The following is a 20,827-nucleotide window of genomic DNA, read 5'->3' on the forward strand; positions in this document are numbered from 1 at the left end:
TGGAAGAAGGCACAGGAGCAAGCTAGGGTGACACCCCTGGCCTGTTCAAAGTATACTGGGAGGATGGACTCCTGTACAGTGAGCCAAAAGACTCTGAGGGCGTGAGCACCAGGAGGTTGGTGATTGCCCAATGCCACAGAAAATTCCTTTTGGATTTGGCTCACCATATTCTTTTAGCTGGTCACTTGGGCATAACTAAGACATCAGACCGGTTGTCTGTGCACTTTTACTGGTGGCAGTTCAGCGTAAAGGTTAAGGAATTTGTCTGGTCCTGCCCCACATGTCAAGCTTCTGGCAACTCAGGTTGTTCCACATAGGCCCCCTTAATTCCACTACCTGTGGTTGGACGGCCTTTTCAAGAGAATAGGCTTCATCTATGACTGTCTGTCCACCATCCAGGAGTGGTGTGCTGCCAATAATCGCTGCCTTAATGCCAGTAAGACTGACATGGTCATTACAACCTTGGTGCTAAGTGCACCAACTCTACCACCATGGTGTAAACTATGTGTGGTGGATGGCGGATTTACCGCCCCATTCCAAGGTGAGTGGGGCGGTAAATCCCCATTTCCCATTTTCCCTTCACCATTCCCATTTTTGCCCCAGAGGGCATAATGGGAGTGGGGAAGGCGCTAATTACGCCGCCGTTAGTGCCATGGACTTTAACGCCTGCCAAAAGCAGGCGTTAAAGTGGGAATCTGGTGTTAAGGGTTAACGCCGTCGTTAACCCTTAACGCCGGGGTTGTAATTACCTCCTGAGATTCTCCTCATTGGCACACCCACTCCCTCCTTTCCTGTCACTCTCTGGCTGGCCTCTCTTGGCCCTCTTCCTGCTCCCACCTGTGAGGCTATAAACCTTGGGATCATCTTCGACTCCACACTCTCCTTCTCTCCTCACATCTCTGACATCTCTAAGAAGTCACACTACCAGCTGCACCTCCTCAGAGGTGTTCTTCCTTTCCTCTCCTTCCCCCAGAAGCTCACTGTCTCCAGATCTCTGGTTCTCTCTAGGCTGGACTACAGCAACAGCCTCTTTCTAAATCTGCCTGCTTCTACTCTCCACCCTCTGCAACTCATCCAGAACAGGACTGCGAGACTTGTCCTTGGCCTCAAGCCCAGGGACTGTATCTCTCCAGGACTGAAATCTCTGCACTGGCACCCAGTGGCTGCGAGGATTAAATTCAAAACCCTCTGCATTGTCCACAAGGCCCTCTGGAGCCTGGGGCCACAATACCTTCAATTCTCTCTTCCTAAATATCTTCCTTCTCAAACTCGCTGCTCATCCGACTCCAACTCCCTCAGGGTCAGTCGGTACTCCAAGCAACGAGTTGGTGGTAGATCTCTCGCTTCTGCAGGGGACTCCCTCTGGAACAGCCTCCGTGCCTCATTGAAACTTGAGGAGAATCATTTCCGGTTCCGGAAGCACTTCAAAACCTTTCTCTTTGCTTCTGCTTTTTCTCCTCTTCTCCCTTGCTGAATCCCTGGCTGAACCTGCACTGGTTACCTGGCCAACCTCTGTTCTCGGGCCCAGGTCCCCTCCACCGCCAATCGGGTGCCTGCACTGCCTTCCTAGCAACCCCCCGCACTCGTGACTGTCTCTGTATCCCTACAGTCCCACTACCAGCACTTGACACCGGATGTCTGCACTTAACCTTGCATTTGCCATCAGTTGGCCGTACTTTAACTTGTTGTTATTATTCTTTATCCCTTCAACCTTTTTATGCACTTGCGCGATCTGAATGTCACCTGGCCTAGTAGGATCGACGTCTGTCTTCCCTCTGTTCCCCCTCCCTTGCCTGTTCGCGCCTTGAAGCACTTGTGTATAAGAACATTATAAATGCCATATCACATCATATCATATCATATCATAGGCATGGATATTGTGGGTCCTTTGGATCCTCAAACCAGCTCAGGGAACATATATATCTTGGTGGTGGTAGACCATGCCACTGGCTACCCTGAGGCTATTCCTCTGAGGCGCATCAAAGCCCCCGTGGTTGCAAAGGCTATGATTGGGATATTCTCCTGTGTTGGATTCCCCAAGGAAGTTGTTTCTGGCAGGGGATCAAACTTCATATCAGCGTATATGAAGGCAATGTGGGAAGAGTGTGGAGTCACCTGTAGGTTCTCTACATCCTTCCATCCACAAACAAATGGGCTTTTTGAGCAGTTCAGCAAGACCCTGAAAGGCATGATAGCTGGCTTGGAAGAGCACCCGAGTAGAAAATGGGATATTCTCCTGCCATACCTTCTGTTCACCTACAGGGATGTGCCACAGAACAGAGTAGGGTTTAGCCCCTTTGAACTTCGGTTTGGACACTCTGTACGAGGTCTACTCAGTCTAGTGAAAGAGGGATGGGAAAGCAAACCCTCATTCCCTACACGGGATGTGGTGGGCAATACTCGGCCTTTGGTCTAGAATGGCAAAGTACATGGAACAGTCTACAAAGAACCTAAAGGCCAGTCAGGAGCTGATGAAGCAGTGGCACGACCAGAAGGCCACAATGACAGTCTATTCTCCAGGCCAGTGGGTGTGGATTATGGATGCTGTCAAACCCAGTACCCTTCAGGACAAGTGGACTGGCCTTACTGTGTGCTAGAAAAGGTCTGTGAGGTGAATTATCTAATTGACGTGAAAGGACCTAAACAGATGTGCAGGGTCTTTCACGTGAACCGGCTAAACCCCATTATAACCGGGAGTTGTAGTGTAATAGTAACATAGGAGATTTATTGGAATGTGGAATGGGGCTGGGAGTGTATAATTTGGATAATAACACCGGGATGACTTGGTCATGGCATTAGTGACTGACGCAGAGACTGAGGAGGAGACTGATCCCCTCCCAGACCTCTTGCACACTGAAGCCACAGATGGGTCGGTTGAAGGAGTCAACCTTGCAACAGACCTGTTAGAACAGCAACTGACAGACTGTCGCCGTTTACTGGGACAGTTTGCCAGTCTGTTTTCTCTGACTACAGGTGACACAGATTGGTGCAACCATGATGTAGACACTGGAGACAGTAAGCTGGTGAAGAGTAGATTTCACTGGATGTCCGATAAGGTCAGGGACACCATCAAGGAGGATGTTTCCAAGATGTTGTCCTTAAGAGTGATAGAGTAATCCCACAGCCCCTGGGCTAGCCCAGAGGTACTTGTCCGTAAAAAGACCAGTGGTGAGTAAACTGAAGTTTGCTTTTGTGTGGACTACAGGGGGCTCAATTCTGTCACCAAGACAAATGCTCACCCTATTCCTCGGGCAGATGAGCTCATTGACAAGGTTGGCGCTGCCAAGTACATGAGTACCTTTGCCCTCACATCGGGGCATTGGCAGGTCGGCTTAACAGAGGGAGCAAGAGAGAGGTCAGCATTTTCAACCATGGAAGGACATTATCAGTTCACTGTGATGCCTTTCGGATTGAAGAATGCCCCTGCCACTTTTCAGCAGATGGTTAACCAGTTATTGTCTGGTCTGGAAAACTTCACTGTCACCTATTTAGACAACATTGCTGTGTTCAGCCACACCTGGGAGGATCACATATCCCACCTGAAACAAGTGTTTCAGGTGCTGCAGAATGCAGGCCTGACTATCAAGGCCACAAAGTGCCACAAAGTGCAGGGTACCATCACTTACGTAGGCTACCTGATCGGTGGAGGCAAGAAACAATCTCTCAAAGCAAAGGTACAGGCTGTGAAGGATTGGGACATCCCTACCACAGAGACGCAGGTGAGAGCCTTTCAAGGTCTCGCCGGGTACTATCGGTCATTCATCAGAGGATATGGGACCATTGCCAGGCCCCTGAATCATTTAACTTCTAAGAAGATGCTGAAGAAGGTAACTTGGACTTCTGCCTCTCAAACCTCCTTTCTGGATTTAAAGGATGGATTGTGCCGGGCCCCAGTTCTGAAAGTGCATTATCCAGGCGGACGCCTGTGATTTTGGGATTGGAGCAGTTTTAGTGCAGCTGAGCTCCGAAGGGGTAGAGCAACCTGTCGCCTACATTAGTAGGCGGTTGACAAAAAGAGAAAGGAACTGGGCTGTCATTGAAAAAGAGGCGTACACAGTCATGTGGGCTCTAAAGAAACTGAAACCCTACATCTTTGGGTCTCACTTTACAATCCAGACAGAACAGCTTCCTCAGCGATGGCTAATGGCCATGCAAGGGGAGAACCCTAAGCTTTTGTGTTTGGCCATATCCTTACAGGGATTAGATATGGAAATCCAGCACAAGCCAGGCTCCAAGCATGGACATGCAGATGGCCTCAGCTGGTATTTTTGCCTTGATGATGAACCAGACCCTCAGTAGGGTGGTGGTTCACATGTTGAGGCTGGGGGGCATGTGAGGAATTTGACCATCGCACAGGGAATGTGCAATCGCATGGGCTTTTTTGAGTTTTTGTGATTAAAATAAATGATGGGATATCAATGTCAGAAAATATGTGGGGCTAATCAGCACACATTTTCCTATGCTCACCGCACAACAAACACATAGTCAAATGTACTCCAGGGGGACAAGCGAGGACAGCCTACAGGCGCAGTCCTCCCTGTCACATTTAGCAGGAATGTGACAGCCACGGGTACATTAAAGCATGTCCTAAGGGGGAAGGCAACACCTTGCTCCAGCCATGGCCAGCCTAATTAAAATATCAAATGCTCCATGGATCTGCCCTGTTCTACTATCAAAGTTCTGTGTGGTGGCAGTGCATATGGATGAGAGTTAAATGAAAACAGGCCTGCAAAGAGCCCTGGTCACAGAACTAAAACAAGGGAGAGGAAACAACAACACCTCTTTGATATGCAATGTGTCAGCATGAAGCTAGTTCCCAACCCTATGTATGAAGGGCAGGGAATGTCATGTCTGGGACAACTGTTTACAGTAGGCAACCCCTGCAGGGAACCCCCTTTTAAGAGGGAAGAAGTATGTGATTTGATGGAGACAGAAATTCTGTTCTCGCCACAAACTTCAAGGGAGACCTGCGCTTTGATCAGGCGTCACAGAGAGCACAATTAACCAGAGAGACACTTTGATCCACAATAGACAGTAAGATGGGTGGGACTTAGTAGTACATGCTGTCCCTCCTTACCTGTTGCAAAGCACTCTGGTTATGACCTCATGCATAACAGAAGATTGTTGGTGGGGACCCAGGGTTGGTTCATTAAGGTAGGCTTAGCCTGCACCAATCACTAGGGCCCATTTGGCTTTAAAAGAGGGCTGAGCCCCTCACTTAACAGATCATCCTACGACTTTGAAAGGAGTAAGAAGAAGGACTCATTTGGACCCTGGATGAAGGTACGGTCTGCCTTACAGCGTGCACGAGTGAAGGAAGGTCAGGATTTCCAAGAGGGAAGCAAGATCCCTCCCCTAAACATCTTCCAGGGAACAGAGGGAAATACAAGACTCAGAGGACCTGTCCAAGAGCCCCAGAACCAGTACCCAGCCAGCACACAGCGTGCGCTCCTAGGGTCTGCCAGCACACTTCCAAGGTGGCAAGTGCCAGAGAGTCTTTGAACAAAGGACAAGGCCGTTGCCTGCAAACAATCTCCTCAGCGATGGACCGCCTGCCTGAAAGGACAACACGAGCACTGCAAAGAAGATAGGAAAAGTGCCACAACAAGCATCAACCATCGTCCATCTTTTAAGGCCATTTCGAGACAGTCGAGCCCTCGAACCATGAGCGGCTGCACCACTGACTGTTGTCACGCTGCAGTAACTGAAGCCATTTGAGATGCCATGACCTGCATTACAGATCCACCAACTGCACAGACACAAAAACTCTTGACCCAGAGCCACCATGTAGGCCAGCCTGCAGCCATCTGTCCAGCCTCGCTTGTCAAACTGCCTGCCACCAGATACCGCCAGCTGCCTCCTGTCTTGTACTCTGTTGCAGGAGGTCCTGGAAGCGACTTGACGCTGTCCAGCATCAACATCATCTCAAGCTCATGGGACATTGTGGTTCTGTGCCCCTGGTACTTCTCCAAAGGCCCCTAGTGACATTTATGACCCCTTGCTCCCTTGGTGCTGAAACCAAATTACCTTTAACAGTTAAGAATTATTGCTTTTCCGACTTCCAGAGTGCATCCCTATCCTCTGTGAAACTGTCTGCCCTCTATGTTCCTTGTGCTTACAAATTGGGTACTTTCCCTTATTTTTTGTTCACGTGGGATTCGTTTTCAATTGGGAATAGCCCCTTAATTTGGTTTTAAATATAAGTAAAAAGAGGAATCGGAGAGACAAGAGACATAAATGTTTTGCCTTCCCTTGTCCAGACAGGAAGCGAGTGATCAAAGAATTTCTGAATTCTTGTGACATTAGATAAACAACTAAGACGCTTCAGGTAAGAAAACCTCTTCAGAATTGTTGCTAGAATTTCCTGATTTAGTAAGAAAATGAATAGGCAATAGAATGAGGGGATATTTAAAGTACCTCATTACCTCTTCCATTATAGGGATAAAAAGAAGAAAAGGTAGAAGAAGTCACCTTTAAATAATACAGCAAATAACTGTCCTGCTTGTGCCCATCTGGTCTTATGTAAGTATGAGATTTATGACACAACTTTTTAAGTAGCAAAGGGTCAACACAAAAGTTTACCCCATGCTTTTTACAATCATTTCTTTAAATTCTGCCTCTCCCCCAGGAACTAAGATGTATTTTTTGTGATTATTTTATAGTGAAATGATCATTTTGAAAACAAAAGGGTAAATGAGATTGATTCTATGTACAAAAGAAAGGTTTTTCGCCTTGAAGAAGGCCATGCAATATGTTTGGATAAAGAGCACTATAGATAGTGCTTAATTAACATCACAGCCAAAACATGTCGACTATCGTAGAGACTACAACTAGTTAGTCCTTTTTTGTTATTTTCTGAGACTACTAGCAGTCATTCCGAGTTCATTGTAGATTGTGGTGACTAAGATCTGGTTTTCACATTTTTGTAACCCTTAAAGTTAGAAATATTCATGCAAAATCTGATGTTGCATTATACAACAGGTCTGTTATGTACGAGGTCCTGTGCTACAAATCTTCTGGATTATTATTTCACTGGGAAATAACAGTATATGTGTCACCCACTATCCCCACGGTGTTTCATCTGTATGAATTCTTTATATGGATTTGTGTTCACATTTTTTAAAAATTAAGTTATGTTTTAAGGTAAATTGTGTATTTTTTTCAAAGATCTTTTGTCTCGTGGTGGAGAGCATTTGGTAAAAAACGTAAAAATTAAAAATCCAATTATTCTTTTGATGAATTGGTGTTTACGCAGGTTTTATCAAGGTTCCACCAATCATAGACCTCTGGGCACAGAGAGGGGTAATCAGTTTTCCAACCCTTTTTTGTTCTCTGTGTTCCTTTACAGGGTGCGTTGTATTTTGTAGTGTGCTAGAACTGTCTGTCGTAATAATGTTAAAGTAGATATTTGTATACAATCTTGACTGGATAGTACCTTTTATCATTGGGTAATAATTGTATTTTCTCTGTGTTGCAACTAACCAACGATTCCACGACCTTGCGGAGATAAGCCTGCCGTTCCGTCCACGTTACCAAAATTGGACAAGGAGGTTTATAATTTATTTGTGTTTTCAATCTGTATGGATCTCTTCTGGTGTACTAGAGGTGTGGGGGCTGATTGATGGTTCATTTTATTTATTTATTTATGTGTACATTTGTATAGCGCACCTAAGCCCTGGGCATATGGGCACATTTCTTGACAGATAGGTAGGTTACAATAGCAGAAGTTAAACAATACATTACATTAGGTCAAGAGTATACACTAAGAGACGGTTGCAGATGATCTTAGTGTGCAAAGAGCCATGTTTTCAATCTATTTCTAAAGGTCCAGAAGGATGGTTCGGCTCTTAAAGTCAGTGGTAACGTGTTCTAAAATTTAGCAACTACAACTGGGAAGCTGCTGTCTCCTGCAATCTGGCGTTTGAATCTAGGGATAGTTCGTAAATTTAGAAACCCATATTCATCTCTGGACCACTGGTGCCCTGCAAGTTGATTCGTCACACCTACCAAAGCTCAGGCTGGCGGGCCGTTAAAGCTCATGTCTGCTCCCGAACTGGGGTTTGAAAGCTATGATCATACATGGCTTTCAAAAAGCTTCTAAAAGCCCGGCTCTTTGATAAGTATGCATAACTGCGCTCTACTGAATGTATCTTTGCACTTTTCATTTCTTTGCCTGTCTTACTGTACCAAACGCTATGATACCACAGGGTTTGGGTGTTATATAAATTCCACCAACATTTTAAAAAAATATATATATATGACCTATTTCGTTTCTTTATTGGATGAAGAAATAAAACCGTTGTCTGGAAGAATCTGAAATCTGTGCTTTCCTAAATTCTCTTAGCCAAGAGTTCTCCTAATAGCCCGTTTCAGCTGTTAGCTATTTAACCAGTCTGGACCATTAAGCCCACATCAGATTGAGTCCAAGTAAAGCTTGATGAAGTATGGCAATCACCATCACTCCTACTCCTTCCAGCTCGTCACAGTCCTTACAATAGGAAGGCTGATTGACTTATCTACATAACCCCAAAAATTCTGGAATGTTTGGGGTGTTCTGTCCAGAGGCAGAAAAATACAAAAAGAGGATAGTGGTGGGAGGGGCTTATATCCCTTAAAGGGATCATCAAATGCAGTTGGTCTTCATAAAGTAGGAGAGTGGTGCGAAAGGGAGAACGGTAGGTAACTGCACTTTGGCACTGAACAGAGGAACAGTACATCTCTAAGGACCAGACTATGAAGTGATGTCAGATCAAAAAAGACACTGGACATCTCGCCCCTGGGTCACTTGGTGCAGGCCTCACCATGCCACTGGGGGATGCCCACAGCCATTACTGGCACCCAGAAACTTTGTGGGGCTCTTGGGTGGCTGCAAGTGAAAACATTGTTGAAAAACATCTGCCAAACAACATCTAGGGCTTTAAGTGAGCCAGGGGCGCCTGAGGCTGTGCCTCGTCAGGGGTTCCAAGTCTGGCTAGAGTCAAGGCACTACTGGGGGCTTCTACAGTCAGCAGATGTACCACTCCTTTCCCAACCACGCGCAGATTCACTCCTCTTTCTCGTGGTGGCACTCTCTCCGCCTCAGCATGCATGGGCTTCCACTGGCTAAAGCCAATAAATCACGAAAAGGTGCGAATTGAACAAGTGAGCACCTCACTCATCACTACAAAGTGCTGCTAAGAGTAAACCCTTTGTTTTGTCAAAATGCACCTCCGGCATAAGAAAATATGTTCTCAATTGTTTTATTTTATGTGCATTCAGATTGGAGAGTTTTTATTTCAGTTTTGGCGGGGTGGGCCTGGGCTGGACCTGTGAGTGGGACCACAGTGCTGCTGTTTTGGTGACACCATGTTCAGCTATATTCCTGGCATGGGGAAACTGTGACCTGAGGAGTACACACATATCATGGCAGCAGGCACTTTAACAACCTGGGTTATTTTACAGGGATTATAAAAGGCAATTACCTATATCTATCTGATTGCATTTTTTTATTTGAATGTTTTTATTTTAGACATTTTTGGACTGGTGATTAACTATATGTAACACACAATTTTCAATAGATTTTTCATTCTTTAATGCAACATACAGCAACTCGACCTAGTCTGTTAGGCCACTCCTTTATTTACATAGGCCATGCCTCTTTTGAAGGCCCCTTAGTCATTTTCAGTTCTTTGGCCTGGCTCATCTTAGAGCCCACCCCCCTGAAATAACCTGTTTTGACACTCGATTTCTTAACCAACGTAACACACTGAGCACATTGATGGCAACTTACAAGCCACCCATTGAACCCATAGTCTGCCAGGGGCGAGGCTTTAAGACATGCCTCCTACACCAATGCCTGGAGGCCATTCAAAATGAATGTTTAACTCGTTTACAACCTGCCCCCTTACTTCATGGCACCTACCTGTGGAAATGATTTGGCTGTGGTCCTCCAATGATCCCAATCTTGCAGACATGGTTAAGTCCAATTCCTTTTCCCCCACTGATGTTATTGACTGGGAGATGGCATTGTTGTCTGGCACTGCCACTGTTTGATTCCATGTCTCTGTACCACACGGTGGGCTCGATGCATGGGATATCTTGCTCTCTGGCTTAATGGGAGGGGTGTCGCTCCCAGGGAATTCTGGGTCATCAGCATAAGCAATATCCTCTCCCCAGCCGAAGAAAGGTTCTGACATCTCCAGAGACGGCTGTGCCTGAAGCCGGCATTCTGTCTCTGGTGAATGGCTCAGGCTGGGAATGCTCTCCAGGCTGTCGGTCAGATCGGGCAGGAAGGTCTCACAGGTATCGGTGCGCACCAGGCCAGGTTGCGCGCGGGTCCTCCTGTGCCGGCTGCTGCCCTCATACAGGCCTTGATCCCAGCCTGAGGAGTCCCGCCTGAGCTGGGCACCCAGGTCCGTCATGTCAGGGGGGAAGCTGGCATCAATGCCATCGGCACCACTTCCGGCAAAGGTGATGTAGGAGAAGGTCAGCTCCCGAGGAGTCCCCCAATCCAGCGAGGTTTCTTCTTCATCTTCAGAGAACTCCCGGGCTGTCTGCAGCTCTGGGAAATCCGACTCATCGTTTCCACCTGCCGGGAAAAAAAGGGGTGACATGAGTCAGTGGTGATGATGATCCTTGAAGCATCTCTGAGCAGGGGGTACATGTAAAATCATTGTGAACCCATCACTGGCTCAGGTACACAGGTAGATAAGATGGACAGCCTAATTTTCCACCATATAACACTATCACGCTTACTCTCTCCTATACACCACCACTCAACTAGAACACAGCGATACTATGACACATTTGGTATAGCTGTTCTCATACTAACACCTGCCTCTTACTCCTCAACATCCTAATTAGCACTGCTAGCTGAGCACACACCGCTAGCCTAAGCATCTCCTCAGGCCTAACGCAGTCAGAAATCAGTCTGGTGTCAACCCTCCAGAATGAACACATATTCCTGACCTCCCAAACACCACCCCTAGCGCTAAGAAGCAGCTATCATACAAGTGCCACACCAGCTGCACACATATCCGGTGCACCCACGCACCTTATGACTCTCTCTCTCTCTCTCTCTCAACTGACTTGAACTACGGTTCCCAATGGCGTTAAACCTACCAGCTCTTTGAGATCATACCAATGATACATAAGGCGCTATGTAAATGCAAAGTGACATAACATAACATGGGTAACTAACCGTTGTTGTGTTTTGCATTTGCATCGGCTGGACCCTGATGCATTTAGCACACTAGTAGCACTCAAGCACCTATGCGGATGCTGGGACTAGGAGAACCAAATGGGCCAATACAGAACTAGGGTCAACACCTATTAGTCCATTACAGTCAATATACATCAATCCAGATTTTGCCAGATGGCTAATGTTGCTGGGCGTGGTTGGAGGCCTAGTCTTAGTGGATGGTCCTGTAGCATGCCGAACCCTTTCCTCTCTATTGATGGCAAACATTGGTCAGTTATAGTCAATGTGCATCAGGTCCGCTTTGGCATTGATGCTGTTGTTACTGAGAGAGGTCGGTCGAAGAGTCTTGGAGCATTGCTCTGCAGCAGATGGTTAATTAAGGCAGGGAGGCAGAGGGTGACGTCAAGGGTGTACTGCTAAGGTGGAGTGGTCAAGGGCCGGAATCTAGGAGCTGTGGAGTGAGGTTTGGGGTATTGAGGCAGTATTTCGCTTGGGGGTGGCTAGGGGAGTTGGGGTTTTACAGGGACATTGTTCGGTCTTGGCTGGATAGAGGCTCATAAAGACTTGTGTAAAATGGTCTGAATTGTTGAGGCAGTGGGAACAATGATATGTGGGTGGGAGAGGTTGATACAAGTGTAATAATATTCTCACAAATTACGTTATATGGTGTGTGTTTTGACAGAGTTCAACAAAATTCACAGTGCAGTGTGATCATGTGCTGTGTAGGCTTGAGGCAGTTGCTACCTTGCTGCTGGAGTTGTGTGTTAATGGAAGGAAAGGAGAAGACGACTTGGGTGTCAGGAAGGAGTCGGTGCTCTAAAAATGCAAAGGAGCAAATTACATCACTAAAGTGATGTAGAGAGACAAGACAGTATGATGTGGTTCTACGTTGAAATTCCGAATACAAAATAACGACGATGAAAACACTGAATCTTTTTAATCGAATTTCTGAAATGCCTTTTTTTGTTCTTTTGCACTTTTATTTATTTTAAATGCGGGGGAGATCCCCCACAGCCCCTCCAACCCCCTACATTAATGTATTCCCTTCCCAACCTCTATAGTATATAGGGGGTAAGGGGCAATCTTTTTTGATACGGGGGGGCCTATGTCATGAGGGTACGGAACAAGGTTTATAACACAAGGACATAGGCTACCCCACCTGTCTAGCACTTGCCGGTAGTGTTTTGCAGCACAAATAAACCGATCATAACATTTGATCTCTACTTAAATTAGAGAGCACCAAAATTATATTTACACATTTGACAACTTTTATGATCTAGTATAGCATTAAAAAAAAGCCTATTCAGGCCGTTGTACGTGTATAACCATTTTGAACCCCATCTGACTAGATAGATGTATTGGTTATAATAACCACTTTCTAAGTCACGACCTGTACTAACCCCCACTGTGCAAAAGACTTAATTGCACATTGTTATTCATATGAATGCTTAATATGATAAAAATGTGTGCAAACACCCATAACACATGGGGTTTAAAATGGTTATACATGCACAACAGCCTGAATAGGCTTTTTTTTTTTAACGCTATACAAGATAATAAACTGTGTCAAATGTGTAAATATAATTTTGGTACTCTCTAATTTAAGTACAGATCAAATGTTATGATCGGTTAATTTGAGCTGCAAAACACTACCGGCAAGTGCCAGACAGGTGGGGTAGCCTATGTCCTTGTGTTATAAACATTGTTCCCTTCCCAACCGCCCCATCTTTTTTTTACAAAACAAAGTGCAAAAAAGTAAAAATAATGTGATTTTAAAAACTCTGCCTTTTCGGCCTCGTTATTTTGTCATTCGTTTTCTTGAGGGAAAGCCGGATCCATGATGGCATAACGGAGTGACATGTAGTACGAGAGACCCATTAGAAAGGAAATGAACCAGGAAAGCACCCTACACCGTACCATCAAGACTTGGCACCAGGGCTCAAGGTCTAGTGTACATGCGGGTGGACGGAGTGCCCCGACTTTTTTCAGGAGTCCACCCACTTTTTTCAAAGAGCACCTGGATATGCTAATTTCCGGTGACGCCACTGTTGCCAGACACTCAAGGGTTAATGAGTGCGGCCCCCGCCGTTGGGAAGGCAGAGTTATTGCAACGGGGAGCGGGAAAAAGAAAGGGGAGTTCTGGGTAAGGCGCGAGAGCGCCAGTTCCTGTTTGAGATCGATTGAATAAAGGTTGTTCGTTTTCACTCTGTGTGCGCGTCCTCCTTATTGACCCTTCTAAGTGGGTAACACTGGCGACGAGGCCATCCAGTGCGCACGACGGAGTCCTCCTCCTCCTTGGCAATCCGCCACCTCCGTGCCTCCGAACTCCTTCCTTGGCAGTCCGCCACACTTGCGCTGGTGCGCGTCCGACGTTCCTGCCGGCAATCCGCCGCACGCACGCCCACTCACATCCGGGCCTCCTCCTGTTTTCCTCCTCCTGTTTTGGCGGCGGCTGCACGCCGCAGACGCGCGCATACACGCGCCACCATCCGTTCCCCCTCCGCTACACCGGGAGAGGGCCGCCTGCTCCCCAGTAGAAGCGGCAGCACAAGGAAGTGCGCAGTTGGGCCCTGACAGTCCGCCTGGCCTCTCCCGCATCCGCGTGTTGGTGATCCCACCCACACCCCCCACAAGCTACCACCACCAGGCATCATGAGCAGAAGGGGTTCCACTTCTGGGTCCGGGCCCAGCTCACCTCAACAGGTTCGCGCGACGCAGCCAATTCAGCTACGGCTACCCCCGCCTTTCACCATGACCCCACAATCCACAAAGGGACCGAGATGGACTGATTGGATGGAGGACTTCCAACATTATGTAAGGGGGTCTGGTGATGGTGACTCTCCCAACATCAGGGACATCTTTCTCAATTTGGTAGGGGGGGAGATAAAAACCGCAGCTGAACAGAACACGTTCAAAAACCTGATCACGGCGTTAGATAAACTCCTCATCATAGAAGTCAACCGTGATTATGAACGCTATCTGTTCAACAAGTGCACCCAAATGCCACAAGAGACTGTCGATGAGTTCATAACCCGCCTGCGGGTGAAAGGCGCAAACTGCCAATTTGATGCATTTTCGCTAGAGGAAGCAATAAGACTGAGAGTCAGTGAAGGATGTCTGTCCCCTGCCCTCAAGAAACAGCTCTTAAAGAAACCTCTCACCATCCAAGAGGTGAGCGAGCTCGCCCGCATACATGAAAGGGTCGACGCCCAAGCCACATCCATGGTCAATCCAGGCAACCCTAAACAAGAGACAGCTGAGCTCGTCGCGGCCATACAGCCATCTCGTCCAGGTGACAGAGGGTCACATCCATACAGAACGCAACCCACGCAAATTCCCCGCCAACAGAGACAATGCTATCATTGTGGGATGTCCTTTCCACATGCAGGGTCATGCCCAGAGTTATCCCAACGGTGCACAAACTGTGGAAGAGAGGGTCATTTTCACTCTGTGTGCCGAGAAGGCATACCATTTCCGCCGATGAGGGTTCCAGCACAGACCAGGACGCCTTTCCGCCCGCCGCTTCCACAATACAACCAACCCAGATACAACCAACAAGGGCAGGGACAAAGGCGATACATCAGAGCCATTGATGAGTACCAACCACAGGGATACTCGGTGCAGCATGACCAGGCAGACCAACCCAGGCATCTCACCGATGAATATGACCACCCACCGATGGAATGCAGGTACGAGACTGCCTACCACGACGAACAGGAAGGTGCATACGATACGTCTTATGACACATACGACCAGGACGAATTTGTCAATCTGATACTTGACACTGAAGAGGTCAGAGAGGCCCCCAAAATCCCTGTCAAAATGGGTAACTGCCAGTTCCAATTCATGATTGATTCAGGCGCAACTGTCAACATTATGGGCGAGCAGGATTATGCCAGGATACCGAACCCACCAGCACTCGAACTTTCTCGCTCGAGGATTTTCCAGTGGGGGGCTGCAACCCCCCTACAGACAGTGGGATGCTTCACGCAACGTCTCCTTTTGAACGGCCGGCAGGTTGACACGACGATACACATCATCCGGTCACTTGCCAGAAGTCGATGCCTACTCAGTTACCATACAGCGTCTCGCTTGGGGCTAATTGAGATACACGTGAAAACGGGAGACACCATTGCGGCAACCTCGAACAGCCCAAATCTGAGAGACTCAGTAGACACCGTAATGTGCTACCAATCACAAAACCTGATCACACAAGCTGACATCGCAAGAGACTTTCCTAACCTATGCAAGGGGCTGGGCAAGCTCAAGGCCCCTCCCATCCGGCTTCACATCGACCCGTTGGTGACGCCAGTACCGCAACACCCTCGGAGAGTCGGATTTCACTTACAAGCAGCGGTGTCGGAGGCACTCCAACAATTGCTTTCCGATGGGATTATCGAACCTGCTACGGGGCCAACGCCATGGGTATCTCCCCTTGTGGTCGTGCCCAAGGAAGGGGGCAAGATCCGGTTGTGCGTGGACATGAGGGTGGCAAACACCGCGATTCAGCGTGAGAGACATCCGGGTCCGTGCATCGAGGACATGATTGTCCAACTAAACAACGCACAGATGTTCTCCAAGATCGACCTCATTCAAGGCTACCATCAGTTGGAGTTGGACCCGGAGTCCAGGCCCATCACAACGTTCGCCACCCATGATGGACTCTACAGATACCGGCGGCTAAACTTTGGAATCTCATCCGCTGCAGAGATTTTCCAGGAGGCCATACGGCAGGTGATTAGACCCATTAAGGGCACGCTAAATTACAGCGACGATATCCTAAATTTTGGATCAACAAAGGAGTCCCATGACAAGGCCCTGCATGCCACGTGCGCGGCACTTCAGGAAGCGGGCCTCACTCTCAACATCACCAAGTGTCGCTTCAGCAAGACAAAACTGACATTTTTCGGACACATCTTCTCCCGCGAAGGGATGCTCTCAGACCCTGACAAGGTCGACACGATCACCAAACTGGGTGAGCCGCAACAGGTAGCCGAGGTCCGCTCGTTCCTCGGCATGGCGGGCTACTGTGCGAGGTACATACCCCACTATGCGTCCCTTACCGACCCGCTGAGGAAACTTCTACAAAAGGAGTCGATCTTCGAGTGGACCCCTGCCTGCCGTCAGGCGTTCTCAGACATCAAGCGAGCCCTTACGGAGGCGCACCGCCTCACATACTTCAACCTGTCGTGGCACACCGAAATTGTCGTGGATGCGAGCCCGGTGGGCCTTGCTGCCATCCTGGCCCAAACCAGCGGCGCAGATGTTCACCCAAGACATGTGATCGCCTATGCGAGTAGGGCACTGTCCACTCCAGAGCTCGCCTACTCCCAGGCAGAGAAGGAGAGCTTAGCCGCTGTCTGGGCCTGTGAGCATTTCCATAACTTCATCATTGGGAAAAAGTTTATGTTAATCACGGACTACCAGACCCTGCTGTCCCTGTTTGGGAACCCACACACCAAAATGCCCCCCAGAATTGAGCGGTGGGGCATCCGCCTCCAGGAATACGACTATGACATTGTCCACCGTCCTGGGGGTGATCTGAACCCCGCTGACTACCTATCACGACATCCCGTTGGGGCGCCAGTGACCCGAAAAGGGGACGTCGCCTATGTGCAGTACATATCATCCAACTCACTACCCCCAGCGCTGTCCCTTGAGAGGGTTGCAGCCGCCTCAGCCGCTGACCCTACCACAGCCCTCGCCATCAGCCTCACGTCGACCAACAAGTGGAACGACCATCGCAGAGCAATGCTGGCGCACCCAGGGGTGTGCAGACAAGAGATCGAGAGGCTGGCCAGGATACACAGAGAACTAGCCGTCAAAGACAGCAACATCCTCCTCAGAGGGTGCAAAATTGTCATCCCCGCCACGCTAAGGAACGAGGTCGTCAACACGGCCCATGAGGGACACAGAGGAGCTGACAACACAAAGAAGCAGCTGCGGTGCCACGTCTGGTTCCCATTTTTAGACGCAGCAGTAGAAGAATGGGTGAGGAACTGTCATGCATGCCAGTGCACAGCCCCTCCGGAACATCCACCCCCACTACAACACACACAGATTCCAGAACGTCCGTGGGAGCGCGTAGCAATGGACTTCTATGGGCCGACGGAAGCTGGTGACTACCTCCTGCTCTTCATAGACGAGCACTCAAGATTCCCCATCGTCAAGACAGTCACCACCACCGCATTCCCGCAAGTAGCGGCAGCAATAGAGGAAGTGTTTAGCGAGTGGGGGATCCCTAAAACAGTTAAATCTGACAATGGGCCACCGTTCTGTGGGTACGAGTTCAGGACACTAGCGGAACACTTGGGGTTTGAACACATGAAGATAACCCCTCGCCACCCGCAAGCGAACGGCATGGCCGAACGCTTCATGGCGTCAATTAAGAAGACGAGACAAAGAGCCAGAGTAGAGGCAGTCGACCCGCACCAGGCACTGTGCCGACTCCTACGGGACTATAGAAACACCCCCCATGAAGCCACAAACAAGACGCCCGCAGAGTTAATGCTCCGCTACAACGTGAGAACCCGCATACCTCACAACTCATCATATGAGGAGCTGCCCAACATGGACGTACTCCAAAGGGACGCAGAGGCAAAAGAGAAAGCAAGACGGGACACTGATTCCCGCCGCCACGCGGTGATACCGGACTTCCACATTGGGGATGAAGTGCTCGTTCAACAACCGACACCCAGGAAGACAGATCCGCGGTTTGCCCCAAGCCCCATGAGGGTAACCGCAGTAAAAGGCACGATGGTGACAGCCGAGGACCAGAACAGAGCTGTCACCAGGAACTGTCAACAATTCAGACACTACAGCAGACGAGAGGGAGTGGATCCGCCCCAGCGGTCGATCTCTCCAGAGCCGCGAGAATCGTGGGATGACTTGTGGATCCCTCCGGGAAGAGACCCGGGAAAAATAAGTCAGGAAGAAGGAACTCCGGAATCATCAGGGCCGGGTACCCTCGACGAGAGACCTCGGAGAGTCGTCAAGAAGCCGGCAAGATTAGTTGAAGAGTGTTGACTCTGATGTTCGGACATATTGTTAGTTGAAGAGTGTTGACTCTGATGTTTGGACATATTTGTTCGGGGGTGGTGTTGCCAGGCACTCAAGGGTTAATGAGTGCGGCCCCCGCCGTTGGGAAGGCGGAGTTATTGCAACGGGGAGCGGGAGGAAGAAAGGGGAGTTCTGGGTAAGGCGCGAGAGCGCCAGTTCCTGTTTGAGATCGATTGAATAAAGGTTGTTCGTTTTCACTCCGTGTGCGCGTCCTCCTTATTGACCCTTCTAAGTGGGTAACAGCCACATTCAACTGATATGTTAATGAGTCCCCCCACTTTTTCTTTTAGGACTTTACCCCTGCTGGGCACGGTTCTTAGCATAATGTTTTGATTAACTGAATCAAAGTAGGCCAAGGAGGAGGATTATGGAAGGAATGGTTGGAGTGGGCCATTGAGAGAACCTTAAAGATGCTTGAAAAGCCTGCCTCCTAGAAGTGCTTACAACAACAACCTGCTTGGTAGGATGTGCGGAGATTATTGTTGGAGTAGGGGTGAGAATGCCTGTTACAGACAAGTCTCTCCCGGCTAGTCTTGAAAGAAGGAAACGGAAGACAGAGAGCAGTTGAGATGGGTAAAGGGGTTCGGTGATATCTTTCTTTGCAAGAGAATTATAATGTCTTTCCTGGGGCACGGTGCGTAGGTGCTGAGTGGCTGAAAAGAGTGTAAGGAGTAGTGGCACAATGAGATAGTAGCAAAGGGGGCTAGGCAACTGTAAGGGGGACATTGAGAGTTATGTGAACAAAGAGGCATCTGGAATAGAGGGCCATTTGTATGATATGATAAGTCATTTATAACGCGCCTATGCACAAGTGTTTCAAGGCGCGACCAGGCCAGGGAGGGGAAATAGAGGGAGGACAGAGACAGCGATCTTACTAGGCCAGGTGACATTGAGATTGCGCAAGTGCAGGGGAGTGCAAGTGTAAGTTTAGGGCACTGGATCCCTTGCTCGCTGCAGCGCAGGGAATCCTGCTGCACATCGCTGATGAGGCCCAGCAAGGCTGAGACACACCAGTCAGTGGTTGCTTGGGATCCCATACAGCGGGTTACTGGGCTAGACATGTTTGGTGGATTGCTCCGATTGGTGGCAGTGACGGATTTGCGTATGCCTTATGCTTAAATGCTCTAAGTCCAAAGCCATCCACTTACCAGAAACAAATGCCCATCCTCTACCGCCCTCGCCAATACAATTTCCTCCTGATGGATCCCCCAAGTCTTGCAACCTGGGGCTCCTATTCAGAAGCTTTCCCAAGACTGCAACCAGGCTCAATCCATGAAAAGTCCGGAATATCTGACCCCTGCCCACCCACCGTGTCACTATACCATCTCCGCTCATTCATCTGAACTATCGCTCGAGACTCTTCTTGCGCCTCCCCCTCTACTCCTATTGCCCACCTGAGAACATGCTCAGCTCTGCCCCTTGTACCACTTAGGGTATGGAAGGCAGCCCAGAGCAAGGCCAGTGGTTATGGTTAATTCAAATCCTTCCAGCCATTCTTTCTTTATTCTAGAGTAAGTGACTCTATGTAGTTACAGGGGGTAGTGGGGTAGGAGGACAATAGCTTGGGAGCCAGTGTCTGTGCAGACAGGGGGAATTAAGGAGGCTGTTGTCAAAGGGCAAGGATGAAAGCTTGAGTTCCAGGGAGAAGCCGTTGACTTTAAAATTAAAGATTCCAAGAAATTGTTGTGGGGTTGAAAGGCCTTAAAAACCGTGTTGAACTTCTCACTGAGTTTGCCGTTTCAATTTACACGGTAGTACACGTGACAATCTTGAGATGGACTGGAGTGTGGTGGCAAAGGCTTGTGTATTCAAAAGAGCAGAGAGTGGGGGTTGCGGATGAAACCAGTGCATCAAGCCCATTGCAAGGGGAGGTGCATGGGGCATGCGTGAAAGTGCTATGGTTGGTGTCAACAGGACAAGATGTAGCTGAGGTGAGCTGGATCTAAGATTCCCATATGGCAATGACATTTGGCGAAAGGGACGAAAAGTAGGTGGTGAAACGGTCGATGAGGACGGGAGTCTTGTGTACTTGGGCATGGTGCTTCACAGTGTGCGGGTCAGTCTGAGGCATGAAATAGGCTTGGACACCACTCAAAAAGTGTCTCACAATTTCAAATGGCAATTTGTTACTTTTCGTGTCAGACCACCTGCAACTCATCTGAATGGCTAACCTTGTCGCAAAAATCTAGCACACCCTATCATTTTTGTTCGGCCCGTCTGGCATTTCCCCATTACCCTTATATGACGGGCCAAGCCTGCACAGTCTCAGCAAAGCAGTCTCTACTAAGATGTTGTGAAGAATGAGGCTCTCCACTCATCCCTATATAGGACAGAAAAAGATCACGCGCTAGTAGGGTCCACGCTAGGCGGTGGCTGTTTGGAGTCACATGTGGTGCCTGGTATGTGAATGCGGTAAGTGCTGAATGCAGTTTGGCAGTGGAGAGTGGATGGCTACATCACTCAGTGGATTGTGTGCTCAGCTGATTGTATCCTGAAAGGATTAAATCCGGAGTGTACTGTGTAGTGAGTGAAGTGCTTGCTCAATGCAATTATTATTATTTTTGGGGCAAATCTATCACAGTTGTGACC

General features: G+C 48.6%; 1 protein-coding gene across 1 annotated transcript in view; it reads right to left on the minus strand.

The window, feature by feature from the left end:
- RTN2 (reticulon 2) overlaps window positions 1–20,827 on the minus strand; it is a 330,108-nt gene that overhangs the window by 236,654 nt on the left and 72,627 nt on the right. The window contains exon 3 of the mRNA XM_069644694.1: window positions 9,902–10,567. Within this exon, the coding sequence (XP_069500795.1) occupies window positions 9,902–10,567 (666 nt within the window). The remainder of the gene's footprint in view (window positions 1–9,901; window positions 10,568–20,827) is intronic.

The sequence above is a fragment of the Ambystoma mexicanum genome, chromosome 2p (assembly GCF_040938575.1).
Source record: "Ambystoma mexicanum isolate Mex_15411 chromosome 2p, UKY_AmexF1_1, whole genome shotgun sequence".
Taxonomy (NCBI): domain Eukaryota; kingdom Metazoa; phylum Chordata; class Amphibia; order Caudata; family Ambystomatidae; genus Ambystoma; species Ambystoma mexicanum.